This window comes from Electrophorus electricus, chromosome 13 (genome assembly GCF_041902795.1).
Source record: "Electrophorus electricus isolate QZ-2024a chromosome 13, ASM4190279v1, whole genome shotgun sequence".
Taxonomy (NCBI): domain Eukaryota; kingdom Metazoa; phylum Chordata; class Actinopteri; order Gymnotiformes; family Gymnotidae; genus Electrophorus; species Electrophorus electricus.
Genome location: NC_137509.1, coordinates 16920225 through 16941967, shown reverse-complemented (window position 1 = coordinate 16941967; position 21743 = coordinate 16920225). Strand labels below are relative to the sequence as shown.

Sequence of the window (21743 nt, the reverse complement as noted above, 5' to 3'; positions counted from 1 at the left end):
TCTGGATTAGGACTCATCCATTGTCTAAGGCAGCTGTGAAATTCTCGGCTAAACTTGCACCTAGATGGAAGGACCCTGCGAGAGTCGAGAAGCAGTTAGGACCTAACAATTATCATATGCACTGGGGGACAGTAGGGAAGGCTGAAACAGTAAATGTGATGGACCTAAAGCCATATCATAGCCCTCCTGTGCTGCTAGCTGGGAGGGTATGTAACAATCACATATGATAAATAATGTGTACATATTGTTTTTTTTACTCATGTTTTTGAGTACATACCCCATAAAGGGGGGCATGGCACATGAGGTCAGGGCTCATCCCTCTCTGAGCAGTTGACTGTAGTTGGGACTGATCGCAAATGGACTAACAATAAAATAGGGAATCCCAGGAACCAGAAAAGAGGGTTTTTTGAACACACGGAAGCATCAGGTTGTGATATTTCACTTGGGGAAAGTTTGCATCTTCTCCCTCCACTTTCACGCAGTGGAAATACACCTGAAGGATTTTTTTGGTATTATTTGGTATTATTGACTGTGGACAGAATTTTGCCAAGGGATTTATGAACTTCGCTTTCCTGTTTAACAAAGGGGACTAGTGGGGTGAGCAGTGAAGTGGTAAAGAGACTGCTGAGTCTCCCATCTTAATTTGTCATGCTCATTCCTTCCCTGTTATGAATGCTATGTCCAAGTGGTTGTGTTGGATGACCTGAGATGTGAGATTATGTGGAAAATATTTGTATAATACTTCTTTTGGAGGTGTTGTATACACATGTTGGGGGAAGGGGAGTTATTAAACGTCCTACTTTTCAGCATTAGTTCGTGTATTTGAAAATATTATAGCATTAGAGTGTTATTCGCACTACCCCGTTCTTATTTGTGTGTGTGAAAGAGTCCTGAGCAAAACAGGGCGAATGTCACAAGCTAAATAAAAAGTTATTTTTAAAACAGAATGGAGTGAAACTAAGCAAACAGAGGCGGGACACAAGTGCAGAGAACATGTTTATTAAGGGCAAATCCAGTACAGTGACCAGAAGTAAGGTTCAGGGTCAGAGGTCAGACAATGAAACAAAACTGGAATGCATAACTAAAGAAAGGAAACAAGGAGATTAAAGACAAAACAACAAGCAAGTAATAAAGTGTGCAATACCCAAAACAAGCACAAAAATTAATAACGTAACTGAGAACAAGGAGTCATAACATAGAACACACACAATGAACAGGAATCATCGCCCATTTTCACAATATGTATGTACAGAAATTACAAAATAGGGGGCTCATCATTATTCTCCATTTGCTTGACTAAGGTTTCAGTATCTTTCTCCTCTGGTACCGGTACTACTGTACGGTAATACATTGGATTCCCAGACATGGAAGCTACAGTGTAAGAACTGGAGTGGGACCATTTGTAGAAGAAGTAAGTAAACCCAGCCAGGACACACAGCACTGCAATGATCACAACCACTGACATTCCAACAAATGTCTTTTGAGCTTCACCATCACCTACAGCAAAATCAAGGCAACCAATCACTGTCAGAGTAAAATATTAACAGCATGATATAATAACACACTCAATAATGAAACTGTAAAAATACTAAAAATATAGAATAAAATTAATTTGTTGCATCAGATAAAGTACTTAATGACAGTGTTTTCTTTTTAAACCTACAAATACTGATCCAGACATCCAGATCCAGACATTCAGAGTTTAAACAGACTAAAACATTTTTGATTACAGATGAAATCAAGGATTACCACATCTACTGAAAATGATTGAGATTATTCATCCAACACATGTATTTAAACATATATATTAAAACATCACCAACTGCATCAGGCTGTATATTTATTACCTGGAAGTGTAGTTATTGTGGTTGGTTTTATAACTGAAAATACAAAAGAGAAAATACACCTGCATCAGTTTCATAATCAGGTTCAGTTCTGAGCAGATTTAAGGTAATTAGTCAGTGTAGAAATAAAATTACCAGCAATACTAATGCCAATAATGCTACTGTAATGCATGTTAACATTAATATATGTAAATAGGGTACCAAAGCCCTCTCCAAAAACCTATGAATGCTAACTGTTAGCTATTGTAAAATCAAAAGGATTGTGGGTAACCAAGGTCTCCCATTAATGATGTCCTAAACTGTGGTAGACAGCTTCAGCTAGTCAAGTGGCATTCCCTGCACTATTCTGGTCAACCAATCAGAATGCTTGGTATTCTGGGGAGAGTGTTTGGAGGTTCGCCGGTCCGTTATTGTGAATGTTTTGGTCTATTGTTGATCAGTTACTGTGAATGTTTTGGTGTATCGTTGGTCATGCAGTCCTTAAGATGCATCAGCATTTGTAAAGGTGGTGTTTCGCTTTTCCTGATTAGGAGGGCTGTTAGGAAAGAGTAATATCCTACCACACCGAGACATGGCTACAATTAAAATTAACTTAAGGTTAAAAATAGTTTAAAATAGTTCAAATAGTTAAAATTTATCTCAGTAAAATAGTGTCTATGCTTTTTGCCTCTTTTCCACTATAATTCTAATAACATGTAAAACCCTGCACTAACTTAAAATGTACCTTTGACTGCTTTGCAGATAAATGATGCACGTTCTTCACAGTTGTATTTTTCCCACTGTTTGGTACTGCTTGAGATGGATGCACATGTGTCATATGTAGAAAAATAATCTGTATAATCATCTGCAGATTGATGCCAGTTAATGTAATCCAGCACACTGTTGTCCTGCCACAACCAGTGTCCTACAAAGTTCAAACACAAAATCCAGACTAGGTCAGTCACTCAAAAAACTCTGTGAAGCATTTCAGTCAGCAATCTAACATGAGGAAGGAATAATCCTCTTAAATGGCAATTAATAAGAGATTAAGCTTCTTTCCAGAATGTCTGGTGTAATGTGTAAATATTAAAATAGAGTTCCATTTTCTATATGTGTTCATAAATAATATATGCTCATCATTGACTGAAGTGATTTTAGAATACAAGGGGGATAATGGGGTAATTATAAGTAGCCTACAAAAAAAAAAAAATTTGTTTTCTGTTAATGGCACATTACCTTGACGGGTCATAAAAAGGCCTATCCAGAAATTGCTGTCAGAACTGCTTAGCAACCTGACGTAGTTTTCTATAAACCTGCCCTCCAGTGGATCTCTAATGCTAACAAGATTAGCTCCTGAGGCAAAGAAATAAATATTAATATATTCAATTTCAGTTACAAATAAATTAATGCAGTGCAATATCTTTTTAATAATCAGGATATCTTATTTCAAAATCTCACCTCTTGTCATACAGATTTGAGAGGCTGTGTTCCATGATTCTTTAATAGTTATAAATGCATAGCAGTGTTCTTTATAAGACAACCATATCATCTTTGGTTCTTTATCTGTCAGCTCAGGGCACATTCCTGGGTACTCACTTAGTGGATTTTGGGCAATGTCTGTGATTTAAAAAATAATATGGGGTTGTGGTAAAAATAATTTTTTCCCACAAATGTATTATGAAATTCGTCATGAAATCATTGTCAATTTTTTTCAGAAACTACAGATTTTGCATTGAGTCAATCAAGCCAGCACTACAGCACTACTACTATGACATATGAACTACCTGCTGATTTCTTGCATATGCTGTAGTAGGTTTGATTGCAGTGGGATGTTTTCCATTTTCCATCTACATCCACATAAACACAAGGGTTGCCCTTTGGTTCACTGTGGTCCCATCTATCCATAGTCAGATGCAAGTTAACAATCCACCGGAAGTAACCTTCTGTCTGTTCACATACAAAAATTGAGGGGTTTTTTCAGCAGAATATTCAACTTTCCAGAAAATATTATTAGACCAGGCAAGTCTTTCATCTTCCCATTCATTTTTTTGTACTCATTACTGTTTTCATACCTCATCACTATTAAGGCCAATCCACAAGGGCTGTCCAAGTTTATGTGTCTGCAGCTCAATGTAGGACTGGGTGATCATATCCAGAATGCTGGCCAGATGTGCTCCTTCTACTTCACAGTGGTGCTTTGCTTCCTTCCAGGTCAGGTTTCTTTGAACGACCATGTAAGAAGAATTTCCGAGCTTGATGAAAGTCCTGGGTAGCTCTGTGGGGCTTGGCATGATAACGTGATCTGAAAATGGGAGAGAAATGTGCATGAAAAAAAAATCAGATTTAATTGTCTGTAGTTCATGTGGATTTTGACAAAAAAAAAACAACAACAACTAAAGGGTCCCAAAAGCTGGACTTACCTACAGTTCGACTGCAAATAAAACCATTGGTATCATTGCAGTCTTTTGTCACCCACTTTCCTAGGTCAGGACTTTGCACAGCTCCCATTACAACACAAGCAAGAGGTGGTTTATAGGTTTCCTATAGTGAGAAAAAAAATGTAATGTCAAAAGGATCATCATATCAAATCAATTAGTATGGAAAATCACTAATCAAAACCACTAATCACCGTTCTGAAGGCAGCTGTGCCTTAGAGGTAGAACACACCTAACTGGTTTAGAACATAGTCATTCAACATAGCCAATAGATGGTAGCTTTGACTTAAATTTTTAATTAAACCTTTTTATATGGTTTTAGTTTCTCTGAAAACAATCTGGCAATGTAGCTAGTCTCTAAAACTGCATCTTCTTTATTTGCTTGTTCGTTAGCAAGGTGGTGTGCGGGCAAACTAATGTTAACTGCTAAGAATGCTAGCTAAATGTTAGCAACTTGATAGCTTGGTAGCTATGCTTGTGCAATGTCTGAGAGGGGCTATATTATTGTTGTTTTTAAATGTTTTTTTTTAAATAACCAATGCTTCATTTTTATGCAGAGTTGGAAAAAACATCTTTGGGGTTAGGAAAAAAGTATTTGGGGTTGGGGGAAAAAAAATTATTTGAGATTTGGAAAAAAATGCAGGCAGCCATGTAAACATTGCCATGGTAAGAACGCTCCCTCCTGCAAAATGATATATAAATAATCTGAAGTCACATTTCTGGAAGTCACAGCAAAGGAGCCATTTGTTGGGGGGTGAACGGGCGGTATTTAAAAATCTCCATCATTGCTTTTTAACCAATAATGTTCTTTCAGCCTCCAGAACAGTTTTTATTAGTTATTTTGCACATGAACTCTCAAAACCGCAACAATATTTGTTTCATTTAAAAATTACCATAAAGCTGAGTGAGAAATGTCTCCAATCACCCTGGAAGAAACAAAATCATAATTGTTAAAAGAAAAAAAAAAAAAGCTTTAGCAAATCATTACATACAAATCATAAATATTATAGTTAGAATATGAATATACACATTTAAATGATGAATGTTTTTTGAGACAAATCTTATATTGTGCTATGAATGTATTTGTTCCTTTTCTGTACTTAATGCTCAGATGCAGCGGGCATAAGTCACATAATTTGACTCAAGTTGCAAATTTAAAGGGGATTTAAATTTTGCAAAATTTCTTTATCATTAGATGTACATAAAGTCATTAAGAGTGTTTTGCTGTGAAATGTGCCTTACTAAAGAAATTCGGAGTCAGAATTGTTCACAGTTGTAGTACTAGGAACCAAATGTGGTGATGTCTAACCTCAAATATAACCATTTTATCTGCTATCCAAATTGTCCAATGAACTTTTAGGATTTTATGTCACATTGATAATGGTGAAATAATGGTACTTAAAAAAAATGTCTTTGGGTCATTTTTTCCACCTTGCACATATTTTTTGTGTAGTCTGGGTAGGCAATGGTGCATTATACACTTAGGTTTATAGACTAAAGACATGTGTGGTCTCTCTGTTCTGAGAATAGGAGAAAACAGTTCTGAAGGAAAGTTACAAATATAGGTAGTAACAGTAAGCAATCAAGTATAGAAGTATAGGTTGTTAGGGGTAGAGGGGAATCTACCTAGTGCCATATACGTGTGACTGCTGTGTAAGCAGTGGTCATGTGGTCAGAAACTGACCAGTGATGCACAGAGTAGAAGATGCCTGACAAATTATGCATGGGAATTTAAAAACCTAAGTTCCACAAGTTATGACCTGGTTCTTTGCAAATAACCACTATATTTGTCAACAAACCATAAATTGCATGTCTCCTGCAGGTTCTCGATTGGCCCAGTATGTGAAGCTAACAGGACTCCCATCTGTCCATCTGAATCTTCTGACTGCCAAATTATTGAAGCCAAGCCATAAATTTAGGGTGTTGTCATTCATCCTTGAGGTAAGAAAAGCTGAAGAAGTGAAGAAATATGATCTGTTATATAATTAACTGAATAAACCTGTAAGGGTTGGTGCCAGGCCGTGGCCCCCTCTGGCCACCAGAGGGAGGCCTCAAGTCAGGCACACCACTAATCAGTTAAGTGTCAGAACATCGGCTGAATCCGCAACGTTCCTATTTATTTAAATTTTAATGAATGAATGTTGTGACTCAAATTATTGATTACAATGAGTAATGATATCAAATTATGACAAGTAATTAGACCTTTTTTTGATGATGTTTACCACTAACATACCGATTCAACCCAATCAATCTTTTGAATATTCTACACCATAGCATTTCACATCAGCACGGTGGATTCGCCCTTGATTTAATTACAAACTGTATGCAATTCTATTCTATTTATTTGTAATTGTTTTTTATGTCATTATTTTCTTTGAAAAGAGGTCAGTGAATATTACTCTAGGGAGGTTTGCCTTGCCACTGTCGCCCTTGGCTTGCTCACTGTGGGCTTGGAGTCAAACATGTATAAAGCTGCTGTGGCGATGGCTGTTGTAAAAAGTGCTATAGAAATAAATTTGACAATTTGACATAACGTAGGGTATGTCCTTTTGACATCGTTTGTTGGTCTTTTAATAAAAAAGGATCAGTCAGCTTAATCAGATGTTTTCCTGGGCATAAACGTGAAACTCAGCAATTGCTCATTAGTAGTAAATGTATGCGAATTGAAATTTAATACCATTAATTTGCAGGCCATTAAAAAATGTATTCTTGCAATTCAAGGCTTTATTTCACAATATACCTGCTTTCTCTACTATCAATAGCAGTTAATAATAGTTAATTGTTATATTAATTATAAATAATAATATTCATCAATAGCATAATAATTGGACATGTGATGCATTGTAGGCTCCAAAAAAAACATTCACAAGGCATATCACTTCATGTCATTGTCTTATAATCACATGTTCCTTCCCCTGTGATTGAAAGGGTTTCCTTGTTGAGCAGGGTACCCCAGCTTGCTGTCTCATATGACACCACATCTTGACCCTGCTACAGTCTCACCCACTGCAGGACTAGAGCCAGGATTGAGGTAGAAATGTAGGCCAAGCCAGTTCCTGTGCTTGTGGCTTGTTTGGTATGACAGACCACCTGCTATACCATACAGTGACCCTAAGGAGGAAACCATGGCAGAGATGGTCCAGTCCTTAGGAGAAACCATTGGCATAAACTGACTTCTCATAAAATGCTCAAAACCATCACCATCCCCTGCATAAGTTTGAAAAAGGCAGTAAAAACTTTACTGACAGGAGGGAAACAAGGTTTTGTTTCATGTCATACAAATTTTTAATCTTTTAATTTGTTAAAAAAAAAAAACAACCTGTAAGGATTGGTGCCAGGCCGAGGCCCCCTCTGGCCACCAGAGGGAGGCCTCGAGTCAGGCACACCACTAATCAGACTTAACACCCAGCAGCTGGGATAGACCTTACATAAGCCCAGTGACCCAGTCATTCAGTGCTGGGTCTTTGTCAAAGTTCTGAGTCAAGTGCCTAGCTGGCAATGTCAGGCATTGAGGTCTGTGAGTCCTCGTGATACACCTCACTTCTTGTCTGCGAGGATGTTCATGTTTTTATACGTTCCCTCAAGTCTGTCTCTCTCCCGAGGCTTCCCTTAGCCATTTGAGTTCCTCCCCATTTTGTTTGGGAAGTTTTAGTTTGGTTTTCCCCAGTGCATCGAGGTTGCCGTTTCTTCCTGTGGCGTCCTTTGTTCTCCCTCTTTCCACAATCAGCATGGTGTTTAGTTTTTTTCCTTTTGTTTCAACTGATCCAAGCTCTAACTGTTCTGCACACAGGCCCACCATTGTTAAAGCGTGATTGCTCACCCAGTAGGCTATTGGTGTCATCACTTAGCTGACCTGGGTTTAAGCCCACCTTACAGAAAGACCCAGCCATGGACTCAGCTCAACAGTTAGATCTGGAACAGGTAACGGTGACTCTGACTAATCAGGGGGTGACCATTGGTCGACATGAGCAGGCCCTGCAACAGATCACCTCTCAGTTGCAGGTCCTGACAGACCTCCTGACACAAACACCAGTGCCTCCAGTTGCCCCTAGTCAGGAGGCAGCTGGGGCTGGGGCAGCAGCAGAGCCAGCCCAAATCCTGCCCACCTCGCATTCAGAGCCATTGTGCCCTGCCCTTGAGTGCTATGCCGGTGAGGCAGGAGGTTGTAAGTGGTTCCTCCTTCAATGCTCACTGGCTTTTGAACAGCAGCCATCTTGGTTCCCTACAGAGCGAGCAAAGGTGGCATACGTTATCTCCCTTCTGACTGGGCGGGCTCTGGTATGGGACACCCTGGTCTGGGAGCACCAAACTGACATATGTTCCACTGCAGCAGAATTTGCTGCTGCCGTTAAGTGGACTTTCAACCATCCAGTCACTGGAGGGGAGATGATTTCCTGTCTCCTTAATATATGTCAGGGAAAAAGAGCAGTGGCTGATTATGCGATTGAATCCCGCACTGTGGCGGCTGAGAATGGATGGAACCCTACAGCGCTGATCCTCAGCGAGGACCTTAAAGATGAACTGGTCCACTTTGATACTCCTGCATCTCTCAACGACCTGATTGATCTGATCTTGCGTATTGAGAGCGCGTGCGGCAGAGACGCAGAACACGGGGAGCAGAGATCAGTTGAGGCTCTCTTGGAGCTCCATGCAGCCTTAGTCCTGTTCATGTGCATGACAAGCAGGGGGAGTCCAGATCCCAGCCAATGCAGCTAGGACACACCCGTCTTTCCTGAAGTGAACACAACGCTTGGATGCGGGAGGGGAGGTGTTTGTACTGCATAAGCTTGGGTCATCTCCGCCCAGCTTGTCCTGAGCTCCAGGGAAAAAGACAATGTCCGTCAGGGGAGGGGGGACCTCTGACGGACTCAACCAGTCCTCCCCAAGCTCAGGAGTTGTTCATCAGCACCACAATGGCTTGGGAATCATCTGAAACATGTCTCCAGGCATTTGTGGACTCTGGGGCAGTGGGCAATTTTCTCAACACTGGGATGGCCAACAAGTTAGCCCTGCCACTGGTCCCACTGGATGAACTCCTACCCATTGCTGCCATTGATGGTCAGATCCTTGAGCCAGGGGTTCAAGTTCAAGTTCAAGTTTGGTTTAATTGTCACATACAAGCCAGTTGGGTTGTTAGTCATCAGACCCATCCAGTCATGTTGCGAGTTGGAGCACACACCGAATACATTTAGTGACATAATCCTCAGATAGACTGACTAAGCCAGTTGGTGCTGTCACAGGGTTCAACATGTCAGACCTCCTGCCTGCAGCCACCCAAACCCCGGTCTGGGGCTGGTCGCAATACCAATGATTTGGATCTGTCTTGAGTCCTCCAGGAATTCTGGGACCTTAGAGAAGCATTTAGCAGAGGCCCAACTATTGCCCCCACACCAGACATACGACATGGCCATAAACCTCCTCATGAGCTCCAGTCCCCCTACAGGCCGCTCGTTCTCCCTTTCGGGGCCTGAATGTTAGGCAATGTAAGAAAATATCCAGGAAGCTTTAGCCCTAGGATTCATCTGGTGATCTGCTTCCCCAGCTGGTGTGGGGGGGTTTTTTCGGGAAGAAAGACGGTGGGTTACGTCCCTGTATAGACTACTGGGGCCTTAACAAGGTGACTGTCAAGGACCGTTATCCGTTGCCCCTCATGACCTCAGCATTTGAGGTGTTGCAGCAGGCCTCCACCTTTACCAAATTGGACCCGCACAGCACCTACAACCTAGTGAGAATCCGAGAGGGAGATGAATGGAAGATAGCATTCATCACCCCCTCTGGACACTACGAATACCCAGTTATGCCATTTGGCTTGATGATCGCACCTGCCGTCATTCAGCGGTACATCAATGAGGTCCTAAGGTTGGTTCTTGACAGATACGTGTTCGTCTGCTTGGACGACATCCTAATATACAGCCAAACGGTAGACAAACATGTCACCCATGTTAGGCGGGTCCTCCAGCTTCTGCTCGAGAACCACCTCTTTGTCAAGTTGGAGAAGTCAGTGTTCCATGCCCGTACCATCTCCTTTTTGGGATTTGTCATCCCACAATAAATTGTGCATGGACCCCGCCAAGGTGCAGGCTGTAGAGAACTGGCCTAGACCCACCTCGGTGCGTCTGGTCCAACACTTCCTGGGCTTCATGAATTTTTATCGCAGATTCATTAAGAACTTTAGCACACTTGCAGCCCCACTGATCACGTTGACCAGGAAGGCATCAGGTCCGTGCTGCTGGTCCACCAAAGCCCAGCAGGCATTTGATGAACTGAAATGCTGTCTGATCAAGGCCCCTATTCTGCAGCTCCCTGATGCCGAGCTTCCATTTGTCGTTGAGGTGGACACATCTGAGGTGGGCGATGGTGCAGTTCTGTCCCAACAGTCTGGAGAGGACAAAAAACTGCATCCCTGTGCCTACTTCTCTCAACATCTGTCCCCAGCAGAACGGAACTATGATGTGGGCAACCGCGAATTACTGGCAGTCAAGCTTGTGCTCGAGGGATGGAGGCACTGGCTGGAGGGGGCAAAACACGTGTTCCTGGTCTGGACAGACCACAAAAACTTGGCCTACATACAGCAGGCAAAGCGACTTAATCGGCGCCAGGCCAGATGGGGATTGTTCTTTGCCCGGTTTGATTTTACTATATCATACTGGCTGGGCACTAAGAACATTAAACCAGATGCCCTCTCCCACCAGTGGGAATCATCGCTGCCTTCTGCTCCACCCTTGACCATTATCCCCGGGGCCCGTGTCTTAGCACCAATCCAGTGAGGAGTTGAGAAGGCAGTACTTCGGGCTCTCCTTACTGAACCAGACCTTACTGAACCAGTATGTCCCTAAGGCAGTTAGAGCTCCGGTCCTTGAGTGGAGACATGCATCCCCCTTTTCAGTGTACCCAGGAGTCACACGTACACTAGAGTTTCTCTGTCAGTGGTTTTGGTGGCCCCACATAGAACCCAACATCTGAGCATTTGTGAACTCTTGTCGCACCTGCGCTCAGAGCAAGGGCCACAGGACAAGGCCCGCTGGTCTGTTGCACCCACTGGCTGTGCCTTTGCACCCTTGGTCTCACCTTTTGTTCGACTTTATTACAGGGCTGCCCCCATCAAGGGGCAACATGGTGATTTTGGTGGTCATGGACAGGTTATCCAAGGCTGGCCACTTCTTTGCACTGCCTAAACTGCCATCTGCGAAGGAGATGGTTAAGTTATTTCAATTCACCAGCTGGTTCTAGGGGGCCTTCTATCAGTTGCTGGGGAAGAAGCTATCTAGTCCTCCAGCTTCCACCCTCAATCCAATGGCCAGACCGAAAGGGTTAATCAGGACTTGGAGTGTACCCTCCGCTGTCTGGCATCTTCCTGTCCATCCTCTTGGTCAGAGCACCTATTATGGGTGGAGTTTGTCCACAACACCCTGTGGCACTCCTCCTTAGGCATGGCACCATTCGAGTGCCAGTACGGGTATGTTCTGCCCATGTTTCCTGACCAAGAGGCCAATGTGGGTGTTCGGTCTGCTGAGCAGATGGTCAGGCACTGCCGCTTCACCTGACGACGGGCACGCAGGGCTCTTTTGTCTGCCGCTACTGCTCAGAAACTTTACGCTGATAAGAGATGGCGACCAGCGGCGACTTATTGGCCTGGGCAGCGAGTTTGGCTATCGGCCAAGGACCTGCCTTTGCGTGAGAATCCCTGCAAACTCACTCCTCGGTACATAGGGCCATTCAAAGTCCTTCACCATGTTAAACCTGTCTTTTATCACCTTGCCCTTCCCCCGTCATTGACGGTCCACCCCACTTTCCATGTGTCTCGGCTTAGGCCCGTGTTGTGCTCGGTGGGCCCCTCCGAACCACCTGGCCCATGCATGGTGGACAGTGCACCAGCATACACAGTCCAGCATCTCCAGTGGGTTCATGGTAGGGTCCAGTATTTGGTGGACTGGGAGGGATACAGCCTGAGGAGTGGTCCTGGGTCCTCTCCCATCACATTCTGGACGGTGATCTCATTCGGGCTTTTCAGCGGGATCATGCGACTGGCCTTGGGATGCCAGGAGCCACCCCTTCCGGAGGGGGTCCTGTAAGGGTTGGTGCCAGGCCGAGCCCCCTCCGACCACCAGAGGGAGGCCTTGAGTCAGGCACACCACTAATCAGGCTTAACACCCAACAGCTGGGCTAGACCTTATATAAGCTCAGTGACCCAGTCATTCAGTGCTGGGTCTTTGCTAAAGTTCTGAGCAAAGCTCCTAGCCGGTAACTTCAGGTATTGAGTTCTGTGGGCCCTTGTGCTACACCACACTTCTTGTCTGTGAGGGTGTTTGTGTTTTTATATGTCCCCTCCCCTCTCCAGTTTTCCCCTTTCGAGTCTGTCTCTTTCCTGAGGCTTCCCTTAGCCATTCAAGTTCCTCCCTGTTTTTTGGTTTTGTTTTAGTTTGGTTTCCCCCAGTGCATCGGGGTTGCCTTTTCTTCCCATGGTGTCCTTTGTTCTCCCTTTTTCCATGCTCGGTGTGGTGTCTACTTTTTTTCCTTTTGTTTTACCTGTTCCAAGCTTTAACTGTCCTGCACATGGGCCTACCATTGTTAGAGTGTGGTTGCTCACCCAGTAAACTACTGGTGTCATCACGTAGCTGACCAAGCCTACCTTACAAAACCTTAGTCTCCCAACATGAATTCCTGCTTGTTAACAACTGGCACATAAGGTGCAGTTCCTTTTTGTTAGAAGTGGTCACTTATAGTAGTGCTACATTTGACTAACATCACAGCTCTTGTGGACCAAGTTTGTACTGTCCCACAATAATGCCTGCCTTCTTTCTGGGTTTTTTTATTTACTTAAACTAGTAAAGTACAATAAAAATAGTAAAGTAGCACCTCCACATAAATTATGTCAGAGCAAATGACATAGGATTACCTTGATGAAGTCTACTATGAATAGAAGCTAGATCTCCTCCCTGACTTCTACAATAAGATCTGGCTTCAGTCCATGTTTTCTGGTCCAGTCCAATTTTGTAACACTATAAAGGTAAATGGAAGTATCACATACCTAGGCATCTAAACAAAACCAAATATAAACTTTTACCCATTTAACCCTTAATTCATAAGGATAAATACATTGATTTGTTAAGTTGATAATTGTAAAGCATCCTTGGGTTCTGGGAAAGGAGCTATATAAGTGTAACAGCATTTATAAAGAACTTATGAATTTTATTTTTCTGAAATTATACACTGATCCAGTAACAAATATATTTAATATAAAACTTAATTTACCTTTTCTTCAAACTTCACCCAGTCAGGAGCACAACCACCTATGGGTGGCTCAGTGGGGGCAGCAGTGGAATTGACTGGGACTAATCCACTTCGTTTACAAACAAAGCTTTGTTTATTTCCACAATATTCCATTTCCCATAGGCCTGGGGTTAACAGAGTTCTGTTACTCACTATAGAAAATCCTAATATTTTTTCAAGCAATTTCTAATATTTGTAAAATATAAGACTCATTGCCAGTTCAGCCTACCAGTATCGGAAGCAACAGATTTCTGCATGTTCTACTTAGCATTTGTAGGCCAATATTCTTCATGGTAGTGCAGCTACATCTTTGTTAAACTCTACTTTACGATGATTTATTTACCTGAATACCAAGACATTTTTACACAGTGCTCCTCATCATTCTCAGATGATGGTTGGTTTGGTGCCCACATCTGAAATACTACAGGTGATCCATCCATCCACCTTTGCAATAAGATTGTATAATTAAATTCCAGTCCTTTGTATTAATTATATGCATATTGTATTATGACTATGGACAGATCACTTATAACTTACATAAAAGATTTGTCTCGATTAATATTCAGACCAATATAAATATTATGATGTTTATTTAAGGCCTGCAAAACAGAAATAGTGAATTGTAATGAGATTACAGCATGATCATAAAAAAAACAAGTTTTTTAAGTGTGTGTGTGTGTGTGTGTGTGTGTGTGTTATATATATAATAAAATCTCACACATAATGTCTTGAAACATTACAAAGCCATCTGAAGCTTTGCTTTATCAGAGGTCTTACCTGATGCCATAGAAACACTCTCTCCTCTTCATCATTAATGACCACAAGGTCACCAAGTCTACGCTTACAGAACCTACATGCTTCTTCCATAGTAAGAGAAGTGTCATGGAAGTAATACTGAGAGTCCTTAAATATAATCCAGCCATCATCTGTCCTATTATACCCTGTGAAATCAAAGAGAATGAAGACTTTTAAATGTTTCTTATTTTCTAATTTCTTATGTGCTTTTTTTAACCAGCAGCAAAAAGAACACAGTTATATAGAGAGAACTTACTTTCACTAGTAATGTCTACTTCCTTTGGTATCACACCTAGAGGGAAACAGAAAGACCAAATATACTACATGGAAGCCACAAAGGGAGTTCACTTTAACTGTCATTTTTAGTTTATTTCTTTACTTGCTAACCTATTCTGTAGAAGCACAGTCTGTGCATACACATTTAAAGATAGCTAGTCACTTCAGTTATTTTTACCATTAGTTATAAGATTACATATTTTTAAAGTTCATTATGATTTGTTTTTACATATTCTTGTCTGACTATTCTTGCAGAGAAAACCCTAAACAGGGCAACACATAAGCAACAGATGGTGGTTCCAGTCTAAGAAGACTCTAAAACTGGAACCACCATCGGTTACTTTAATATTGGCTGCTTCACCTGTGTGACATATTAAGATCATGCAGTTGTGTAGTCATATTAAATTAAATGGATTTTTTCCATGCATCACACTAAACAGATAGAATTGGGCACATTATCTAGAAACCATTTCAATTATAATTTGAAATCATTTCTTTGTCTACCTTTTTTAATCTCACACAACCAATTCCTTCTTTCTTCACAGTGCCGGTCATTCCATTCTATTGTCTTTTTCCACTGGTAATAAGCAAGTTCAACACAGTTTTCCATATTGTTAAAGTTGTCTGGTTGACCTTCTCCCCATTTTTCATAGGACGTCTAAAGACAAAAAAAAAAAAAAAAAAAAGTATTTTGCCCAATATAACCTATTGGTAAAAAGTCAGTACTGGGTAGCAGATTAGAATTTAAACCATACTCACAGTAGACCCATCACTCCATACATAACCAACAGTGGGATCTTGGATACTGTATCCAATCCAAGACGACAGTGAACTACAAGTATAAATATACTTATGAAGATTCAAGATATACAAAATTGTTGCATACACTTCATTAAGTATTATTTTAATAACAGTCTTACTGTGTTTGGGGCAATGCAACATCTTGAATATCTGAATCACTGTGAATACTCAGCAAATCACCCCCAACTTCCAAGCAGAAGTCAAGCGCCTCAGACCAAGTCTTTGCTTTTTTGTAGTTCACCTCAAATATCTTTAGCAAAAAAGAATTAAGAACAACCCAAACAGTGGTAGAAAACATCCAAGTAACCAGTTTCCAAAATATGTGCAATAAAATATCTGTTCAGGCATCATATTAATGCATATTTGTTAAACCCCCCTGTTCAGACTCTTTTCAACATACCCACCGCAAACTGTCATTTTTCTAAATTTAGGATTCATAATTGCCATGATGTCCCTTTATCTTTCCTTCCCCTCAATTCTCTTTGTAACTTCATCTTCATCACCAATGTTATTCACTGTACCTTAAAGCAGTAGTCTCTGTTTGTAAGTGGATACCAGCCCTCACTGCAGCTGGGAGCAAGCGTTGTTGGGGGTGCTGGAGTTGTCACCATCCCCTCAGCCTTTTGCTTGCAGATATACTTTTCTTTATTAGTACAACTAAGCACATCCCATAATCCAGCAAGCACTCCTGTAGTCATGGCAACACAACCTTGTCTCCCTCCTGTATTTTTAAGAATTTGTACACTTTGTATTAGCATTTTTCAGCCAAAATACTGCCATACAAGCTTTATTTTGTTCATCTTTCTACTATAGCTGTCATGGACAGACATCTTTAGTTATAAAGAGTATTTCATCTTTAGCATTTACCTGGCATTCCAGCATTAAAGTGAGTGAACAAAACTTTGTTGTTGTTAGTCCACGCAAATGTGTGTCGGTCCCTTTGGTTAGACAACCCGATCCAGAAGTGCTTCTCTGGTCGTGCCCCAACCAGGCTGACCAGGAATGCGTTTTCAACCCTGATGTGACAAGAAAAAGCATGATCACTGACCAACTTAAGAAGCTCCAATGTTATAAAATGGTATGTTTCAAGTGAATATTAAATTCATATTAAATGCATATACAAGTATTTATATATAAAGGATAACTTTATATACATCATATACTATCAAGCAATACATACTTGTTTATTACAAAAATTCCAGACCTACTGGGTTAGTAATCATTTACATTAATTTAACTACTGGGTTAGTAATTAAAATCTTATAGGAAGCATGTATGCTCAAATTCACAGTATAATTCCCTTCAGCCAAAGAGTTCTTACTTGTTTGTAATGTCAATCAAATAAGATCCAGATTTTTCACACATCTGCTTGGCCTCTTCAAAGGATTTAATCTCTGCTCCGGCTAGGTAACAGTAGTAGCCGTACCTGATCCAACCCTTAAACATTCAAGAAAAGTAAAGCAACTATTAGAGAAAGTATTTCAGCGTACATACATCATAGAATTCCTTATTAGTTTTTAAATTACTATTTTTTTCTTATAAAATTAATTTTCTGCAATTGCAAAAAGTTATTAGTAAAATGTAATTGAGTATAATTTCAAAGCTAAATGGTCTTATTACATCATGTTATAATGGAAGTGTTTCAAATAAACGCTTACAGGTTTGCAGCCTGGACTTGTGACAACAGTGTCATCAGTAGATGGATTCACATTGGTCTTTTTCTTACAGATATATCCATACTTCTGCTGACAGATTTGGTCAGCCCACTTGCCCTCCTAATAAAGAGACAAACATGTTTACTGTATAGATGGACCTTCTCATCTTCTAAATGTATGCTTCATGCAGCTCTGTTTAATGGTACTACAACTATGAAAAATTAAAGATTAGACCCCTTATAGAGTTCACACAGAACAGTTTGTCCTGAGTGAGAGTAATGCATATTTGTGTTATTTGATAATACCTCTGATCGTGACATGTAGGACAGTTCCCTTACCTCTCCTTTCATTAAAACACAGTCCTCTTTAAGAGCAGCACTGTGGCTCGGTTCATTCATGCCCCACCAGGCAAATGGAACAAAGGAGTGATCACTCCACTCAAACAGCATTGGAGTCTTGAGATCATTAAAGCCAATCCACAGCTCATCTGTTTGTACTGTAGAAGTTGTTTGAAAATTCATCAGCTGCAGATGTATTTTTCCAGATTGCTTTCCAGATCTAAAATCTCTACCAATTTACTTTGTTATAACTGAAGTTGCACTGTGAAAATATCAAAACAAATGGCAGGCTGTCACTATGAATTGGTTAGACAATGCCATCCACCATGGTGTCTCACTCCCCAGTGACTACCTCAACAAAAATTACTTTTCTTACATTAGTAATTTCAGCAACTTGAAATTGTGCTTGTCACTCCATGTTTTAATACATTTTCAAGGAACTTACAATATCCAAGTTGTGAGATGACGAAACTTTGTTCCTCTGAGTTCAGAATGCTCAGCAGGTCTCCACCTTCACGTCGACAGGCGTCTCTCGCCTCCAGCCACGTTCTCTTTGTGCGATTGAGGAAATAACAGTGGCCTGAGTAAGGGATCCATGGACTATGGCAATAACCTGTGTGCACCACTGGAGCACAAGGGATGAAGAAATATTATTCAAAATAAACATGCAGTATCTCAAAGACAATGTTTTATAAAAGAAATAATGTAATAATGTAATGTAAATAAAAGAAAGAATGTTTTAGAATAAGACCTGGTGAGTACCTGGTGGAACTGTGGGAGTGGCAAGACCTTTTTGGCATATATATCCATGTCTTGCAGAACAAATATCAGTCGACCATTTAGAATCATAATGCTGATTTATCACTCCACAGGTGTGCCCTGGTTTAAAGGATGGTTGCCCTTTTAACAAGGAAACAATAAATTCATTACATTTTATTACATTTTATACCTTTAAAAATATAGAAATAGAAATAACTTATTTTGTAGCTGTTAAGGTTAAAATAGAGCTCACTTTCACAGAAGCATTAGAATTGACAATTACAAACACTGTTATTAAGGTGATGATACCATGCTATCAACTTTTTACATGGGTACATGTTTTTTTTCTGCTTAGATAAACATTTTTTCAAGTATTCATATTCCTATCTGAATATCATATGTCTGGACTTTTTCTATATTTATTTTCTTTTTGTGGATTTTTTCACTTAAAATAAATCTCTGGTGGCCATCCTGTTCTATTGTGACATATATGATGCACAACTAAAATGGATTTGTAATTTATATTACAATTCTTTTTTGCTGTAATTATGTGCTGAAAACTCACCACTGAGCCATGTCAGAAAACGTAGAGGTTGCCTATTGATCCAGTGCCATCCACCTGAGACATCTAAACAGTTCAGTCCTGTCCATAGGAGAAGACCTCTTTTCTGCAACAATCCTAGATGAATAAAATTAAGTGAATGCTAACTACTACTATTCAAATGTATTGCTCTTAAAATATAGAACCTGATAGTGCATAATTTAAAGCAGTTTCAAGGTTTTTCTTTTTTTCCAATTCCACAGTTTAACACTAAAAGGTCTACCTCCACCAATGTCCTGTATGAACATAGCAACAGTTGGAAGTCCAGAGTTAAAAGACATCACCTGATATGAAGGTTTGTTCATGGGGCTCAGTGATGCTCAGCAGGTCTCCGCCCTGCTGCTGGCAGCTCTTCCTGGCCTGATACCAAGTCAGTGCAGAATCTTCATTCGCCTGGTAATAGACACCTGTCAGGGGGTTCTTACTCCAGTACTCTTGAACATTAAAGAGAAAATAACCAGTCAAGTAATAACATTTTGATTTTATATATATATATATATATATATATATATATATAAAATTTATTTATTTATTTATTTATTTAGAAGTTGTAGAATAAGACACCAGGTACCCATTTGATCTGTTGGACAATAACCCCAGAGCTGATTAACATCATATTCACTGTCAGTTGCACACCATAGATAACTGGAGTCTTCTGTTGTACAATTTGTGTACCACTGATCTTTATAACTGAATGGGAAATGACATGGGCGTCCAAAGGCATTTCCACCAAGTGTGTATAATTCTAAACAAATAGAAATAAGACATTGTCTTTTAGGATATTTTTCTATAAATAAATTTTTTCTGCTTTAATATATTTTTACTTGTTTCGCTGAATCTCTAGGGTTTGAATACAGTTTGAATAAGTACAGTTCACTGTGAACTGAGGTATGCTATTGGATGCAGGCTGCATGCTTGGCTGTATAAATCAGGGTCATAATACTGATCCTTGATTACTAAATCAGGCAAATAATGTTATGAGCATTTTATATTATTCAGCCTCCATTAAGACATTAAAAAGATGGATACCTTCATATGGCCGTGAGCAGATGCTGTCCATTGTTCCATGAATTGTCCACTTCCCTTCCTCCCCTGGATCTTTGGACAGTGTGAGCAGATTAGTATCTTTCTGAACAGACAAGTAGAGAGACTCATTCTTCAGGCCAAACTGTAAGTTGTCATTGCACTCCCATTTTTGAAGGTCACTGTTGGCATCACAGATGTACCACTGCAGTTTATTGCCTTCAGTCTTGCTTCCTGTGCCAAGGCATTTTTTCTGGGCAACATTGAAGATGCGATTCTCTGAAGTCCAGTGGAACTGTTGTCTTGTGCTTAAGGGGTTACACATGACCAGGTCTTGAAAATCTTCCAGGCATCTGTTCTTATGTGCATTGTTGATCAAAAAGGTTCCATCTATCAAAGAAATCAGCACACATTATGGTTTCGACAGAGAAGATCAATCTGACTTTGTTATGCATCTCAAGTAAAATTAATAACTAGCAAAGGAAAGATGCAGCATACCTAACTGAGCAAAGTACTGTGATATTTCAAGTAGAAGTACAATGACTGCAGTTATTTTCATCTCGATGATCCTTTGGTATTGCATGAGCAATTATAATGTCAACTTTGTTTCTGTCTCACTCTCACTGGCACTTCGGACTTCGGTAAACTGCCCTTAAAAGTGTAAACTCCTCACAATACAAGCCATAGCATCCTGTCATGTGCCTTTCTGTGGCAACTTCTATAATACACTGATATAATAAGACTTCCTGAAAGAGATTTTTTAGCACTTAGTTTTGTTCTTATGTTTTTTAATAATTATCTCTCTGTCCGTCTGCATTTATACTGAGTAGACATTATTCCATAGCTGAACTGTATATGCAGTATATATAATTTATTCATTTTTGTATTAATTTCTGCATAGACAGCATTGACAAGAGCATGAAATTAATTATGAGAGAAGCAGGGTGCAGGTTTCAATCAGTTAAATGACTTCAGAGTACAAAAGTGTTGTTAGGAGTTTTGGATTATTATTTATATGATAAAAACATTAACTGAACAATTATTTAGGTTAAAACAAAATAAATGAAAAGGGAATATCCCACACTTTTGTACTTTATTTATTTATAGGTTATCTGAAGATGAAAATGAGTGCTTTCATTTCCTCTTGGAAAAGGCTTTCATAATGCATCCTTCCCCTCTGCTGGGCTGCAGGAAAGAAAGCAGTCTCACTGACAAACCCACACTACATAGAGGCCAAAGTGTTACACAAAATTCAGCCTGTGGTCACAGTCACCACAATGACAGAGATTGTGCAATGTATTTTGAAAGTGCTGCAGAGTGTTTGTATAGAATAGCTGGGCTGGAGAATGATATAACCAGTGTGTTGCCAGTAAGAATTATAGTCAAATAAGAATGAATGAATAAATTAATCAAGTTTTCACTGCATTTTTTCAAAACAATCTCATCAACTTGAAAGTGTGACATTCCCCTCATGACTTGGAAGCATGTATTACCACCAGTAGGACAGTGAAGACCATAGTGAGGAAGACATTTTTCAGTAGGACTACACTTGCCTTTATGCACAACAGAAGAACTACGGGTTGGCATTTGAGAAAATCATGGTGGTTATGGGCATTAGATGTGTTAGTGAGCTACTCAGGGGAAGCAGAAACAACACAGTGGAATGGCCTGAGCAGTTCTTCTAGGGGCATGTCTGCAGTATGCCAGCATTATCTACAGGGTTGAAGTCAACGTTCCTTAAATATATTTTTCACAACCGACCATTTTGAGAGAGTAAACAAATATACCCAAATATAGACTACTTCACACATAAGCTGTCTCTTACTGAACAAACATGTCCAATTCAAAGATAAGGAATAAACAATTAATTATCTTGTAAAGGTGTCATAACATAAACTGTCACAATACATCTAACAATAACACCATCAGACTGAGCTATGGAAATACTGTTGCAGTATTATCTTGAT

General features: G+C 40.1%; 1 protein-coding gene across 1 annotated transcript; it reads right to left on the bottom strand.

The window, feature by feature from the left end:
- Window positions 1-983: 983 nt before the first annotated feature.
- On the bottom strand, window positions 984-20433 carry LOC113580436 (macrophage mannose receptor 1-like). The gene is made up of 31 exons (XM_035520032.2): window positions 20275-20433; window positions 19783-20166; window positions 19325-19498; window positions 19038-19187; window positions 18718-18831; window positions 18156-18293; window positions 17839-18018; window positions 17394-17551; window positions 17059-17175; window positions 16722-16837; window positions 16268-16416; window positions 15922-16121; window positions 15520-15650; window positions 15359-15431; window positions 15104-15257; window positions 14580-14615; window positions 14306-14469; window positions 14066-14127; window positions 13872-13972; window positions 13511-13653; window positions 13155-13257; window positions 6058-6209; window positions 5152-5184; window positions 4244-4364; window positions 3896-4125; window positions 3608-3770; window positions 3282-3440; window positions 3060-3176; window positions 2569-2748; window positions 1848-1880; window positions 984-1497 (listed from the first exon to the last, which is right to left on the bottom strand). Exons 1-31 carry the CDS (start codon window positions 20357-20359, stop codon window positions 1256-1258), a joined length of 4362 nt encoding a protein of 1453 aa, XP_035375925.1. The 5' UTR covers window positions 20360-20433; the 3' UTR covers window positions 984-1255.
- Window positions 20434-21743: the final 1310 nt, after the last annotated feature.

Bases quoted from the DNA above. Each gene is read 5' to 3' on its own strand.
- LOC113580436 (XM_035520032.2), bottom strand. From the start codon at position 20,359: ATGCAATACCAAAGGATCATCGAGATGAAAATAACTGCAGTCATTGTA. The intron at 17,552-17,838 runs GTAAGTTCCTTG...CAACTTCTACAG, and splicing joins CATCTCACAACTTGGATATT to TACAAACAGATGAGCTGTGG. The intron at 15,651-15,921 runs GTACAGTGAATA...TTTTTGCTAAAG, and splicing joins ACAGAGACTACTGCTTTAAG to ATATTTGAGGTGAACTACAA.